Source organism: Chaetura pelagica, unplaced genomic scaffold, assembly GCF_000747805.2.
Source record: "Chaetura pelagica isolate M959 unplaced genomic scaffold, ChaPel_1.0 scaffold152, whole genome shotgun sequence".
Classification (NCBI taxonomy): Eukaryota; Metazoa; Chordata; class Aves; order Apodiformes; family Apodidae; genus Chaetura; species Chaetura pelagica.
The window spans coordinates 404,606-407,159 of NW_009952434.1; the positions used below are offsets into that span (position 1 = coordinate 404,606).

At 58.7% G+C, this 2,554-nt stretch overlaps 1 protein-coding gene across 1 annotated transcript in view; it reads left to right on the forward strand.

The window, feature by feature from the left end:
- REN (renin) overlaps nucleotides 1-2,212 on the forward strand; it is an 8,590-nt gene extending 6,378 nt beyond the window's left edge. Inside the window, 5 exon segments of the mRNA XM_010008312.1 lie at nucleotides 275-283; nucleotides 671-793; nucleotides 1,355-1,499; nucleotides 1,602-1,700; nucleotides 2,051-2,212. Coding sequence (XP_010006614.1) covers nucleotides 275-283; nucleotides 671-793; nucleotides 1,355-1,499; nucleotides 1,602-1,700; nucleotides 2,051-2,212 — 538 coding nt within the window.
- Nucleotides 2,213-2,554: the final 342 nt, after the last annotated feature.

Below are 2,554 nucleotides of genomic sequence, written 5' to 3' on the forward strand. Positions count from 1 at the left end.
TGTCCCCACCCCCCCCCTCCCCCCAGCTCTGCCACTGGTCCCAGGTACAGCAGCCTGGCAATGTGAGTGACAAACAGCCCCACAAATCCACTCTCAAAGCAGGCAGGGTAGCTCTTCATCTCAACTAAAGGTGCATCCCAGCAATAACTAACCAAGCCAACTGATGCTGGCTGCAACTGCAGACTCCTCTGGGTGCTGCTTGGGTCCCCTGGGCACCCAGGGACACAGCTGCCCTCAGACCACAGGCCTTAACAGAGCATCTCTCTCTTTGCAGAACTTCGAAGTAAGAAGATGAAAAGCACAAGTGCTCTCAGGACAGCACCCACTAACAGTCACCTGAGTACCCCAGGGCCGGGCAGCATCCCTGCTCCCACTGCCAGACCCAGGCCAACCCTTCCCAGCACTGGGAGCTGCTCCCTAGGAGCTCACACACTGCACCAGCCCTGAGCAGGGGCCACCACCAACCTGCTTGGAGAACTCAGCATGTGGCACCCTTCTCCTGTGGCTCTTGCACCCCTCTGAACTAACTCGGGGTTTCTTCTGCTCCACCTTGCTCTCTGCCACTGCTAACTGAGTCAGCAGAGCCTCGTGCCTGGGGCTGGTCCCTTCTCCCTGGCTTTTTGGGGACAGCAGCCAAGGGGGAATCACTCTGCTGTGTTTTGCACCCTAGGAATGCTCCCCTGAAACCTGGGGGGGAAATCATCCTCGGAGGCAGCGACCCAGCTTACTACACGGGGGAATTCCACTACCTGAACGTCAGCAAGAGTGGCTACTGGCAGATCAGCATGAAGGGGTGAGGGCAGGGGTTGCCCCTGCACAGCACTGGCTGCATCCTGCAAACCTCCCTGGCTGTGCAAGGCTGGGTGTGGGGAAAGCTTAGTGGGTGCTGGGGAAGGTGGCTGGTGGAGACACGTGTGGCTGGTGGGTGCTTTTCCCTCTGGAGGGGAGCTGGGTGGGTTCCTCCAGCATGGAGCCCTGCAGATGCTCTGAGGCTGGGGAATGTGGAGGGGGTGGCACCGTGGGCTGATTCCACTTGGAAGCTGCTGCAGTGGAAGAATTTAACTCCCTTTAGTCCTGCAGAAGGGAGTGTGAGGCACTGAAACAATTCTGCTTTGTTTGATTGGAAAAAAAATAAGTCATAATAAACCACACATGATGAAGCTGAGCTTTCACATCTGAGAAGCTTGAAGAGAGGTTTCCCAGTGCCCCTGGAGAGTCTGTGCTCCAGAGGCACTGGGAGCAGCACATGCTCTGCCTGGCCAGAGTTCCCTGGACAAAGATGTGGCCACATTTACCCCAAGGTGTGTGGTCACCATGGGAGACTCAGGGTCACCTCTCTCTCCTCCCACTCCAGGGTGTCTGTAGGGGCTGAAATCCTGTTCTGCAAGGAAGGTTGTTCAGTGGCCATTGACACAGGAGCATCTTACATCACCGGCCCTGCTGGTCCCATCTCTGTGCTGGTGAAAGCCATTGGGGCAGCTGAAATGGCTGAAGGAGAGGTGAGCAAACATCCCCTGCTCCCTCCATGCCCCCTTGCTGCCTGGATCCCAGCCCATCCCTCCCCCAGCAAACAGGCTCAGCGCTGTCTCCCCTCCCTGCAGTACGTGGTGGACTGTGACCGAGTCCCTCAGCTGCCCAACATCTCCTTCCACCTGGGTGGGAAGGTCTACGTGCTCAGTGGCTCAGCCTACATCCTCCGGGTAAGCTGCATCCCCTCCACGTGGGGTGGGAGGGCTGGGTCCACCTCGATGAGCAGCTCTCCTGCCCCGCAAAGCAGCTGAGATGAGCTCCAGGATGAAGCTTCTCATTTTTCCCCAAACCCTCCAATTCAGCAGAGGTGCCCAGATCAGCCAGGCCAACCTGTTGCTGCTTCCTTGAGTGGTTTGGGGAGATACGGGCTTAGCAGAGACAGGCAGGGATCCTCCTTCCTGGAGGAAGGAAGGTGGGAAGGGCCAAGCACAAGGGGTTGAGCTGGGGGGGTTGAGCTGGGGGTCCCAGGGACCTCCCTCCTGGCACCTCCACCACCGTCTGGGTCTCCTCCTCTTTGCAGCAATCCCAGTACGGGGAGGACGTCTGTGTGGTGGCTTTCTCAGGGCTGGACATCCCACCTCCTGCTGGTCCCCTCTGGATCCTGGGCGCCAGCTTCATCGGGCATTACTACACCAAATTCGACCGGCGCAACAACCGCATCGGCTTCGCCACCGCCCGTTGAGGGCCGGGGGGGCGGGAACAGGGAGGAGGGTCGGGGAAGGAGAGGGGGGGGAAACCAGCCTGGAGGCAAGAGCATCACTGAGAAGAAACGATTTGAAGTGCAGAGGAGCGCAGCCACCTCCTCGCTGTGCTGAGGCAGCTGCAAACCTCGCCTCTCCCACTCCAAAACCCCCGCTCTGCTTCCCGAGAGTCTCTGCTGCTGGGGAGAGCTGAGCCTCAAATGCAGCTTCTGCTGAGCGTGTTCGGGCTGGAAATCAAAGCAGGATCCTGTGCCTGGAGTTGCACCTCCAGGGACTTTTAGGGTGATGTGCAATAGAGCACCTGGTGTGCAGTGGATTTGCTT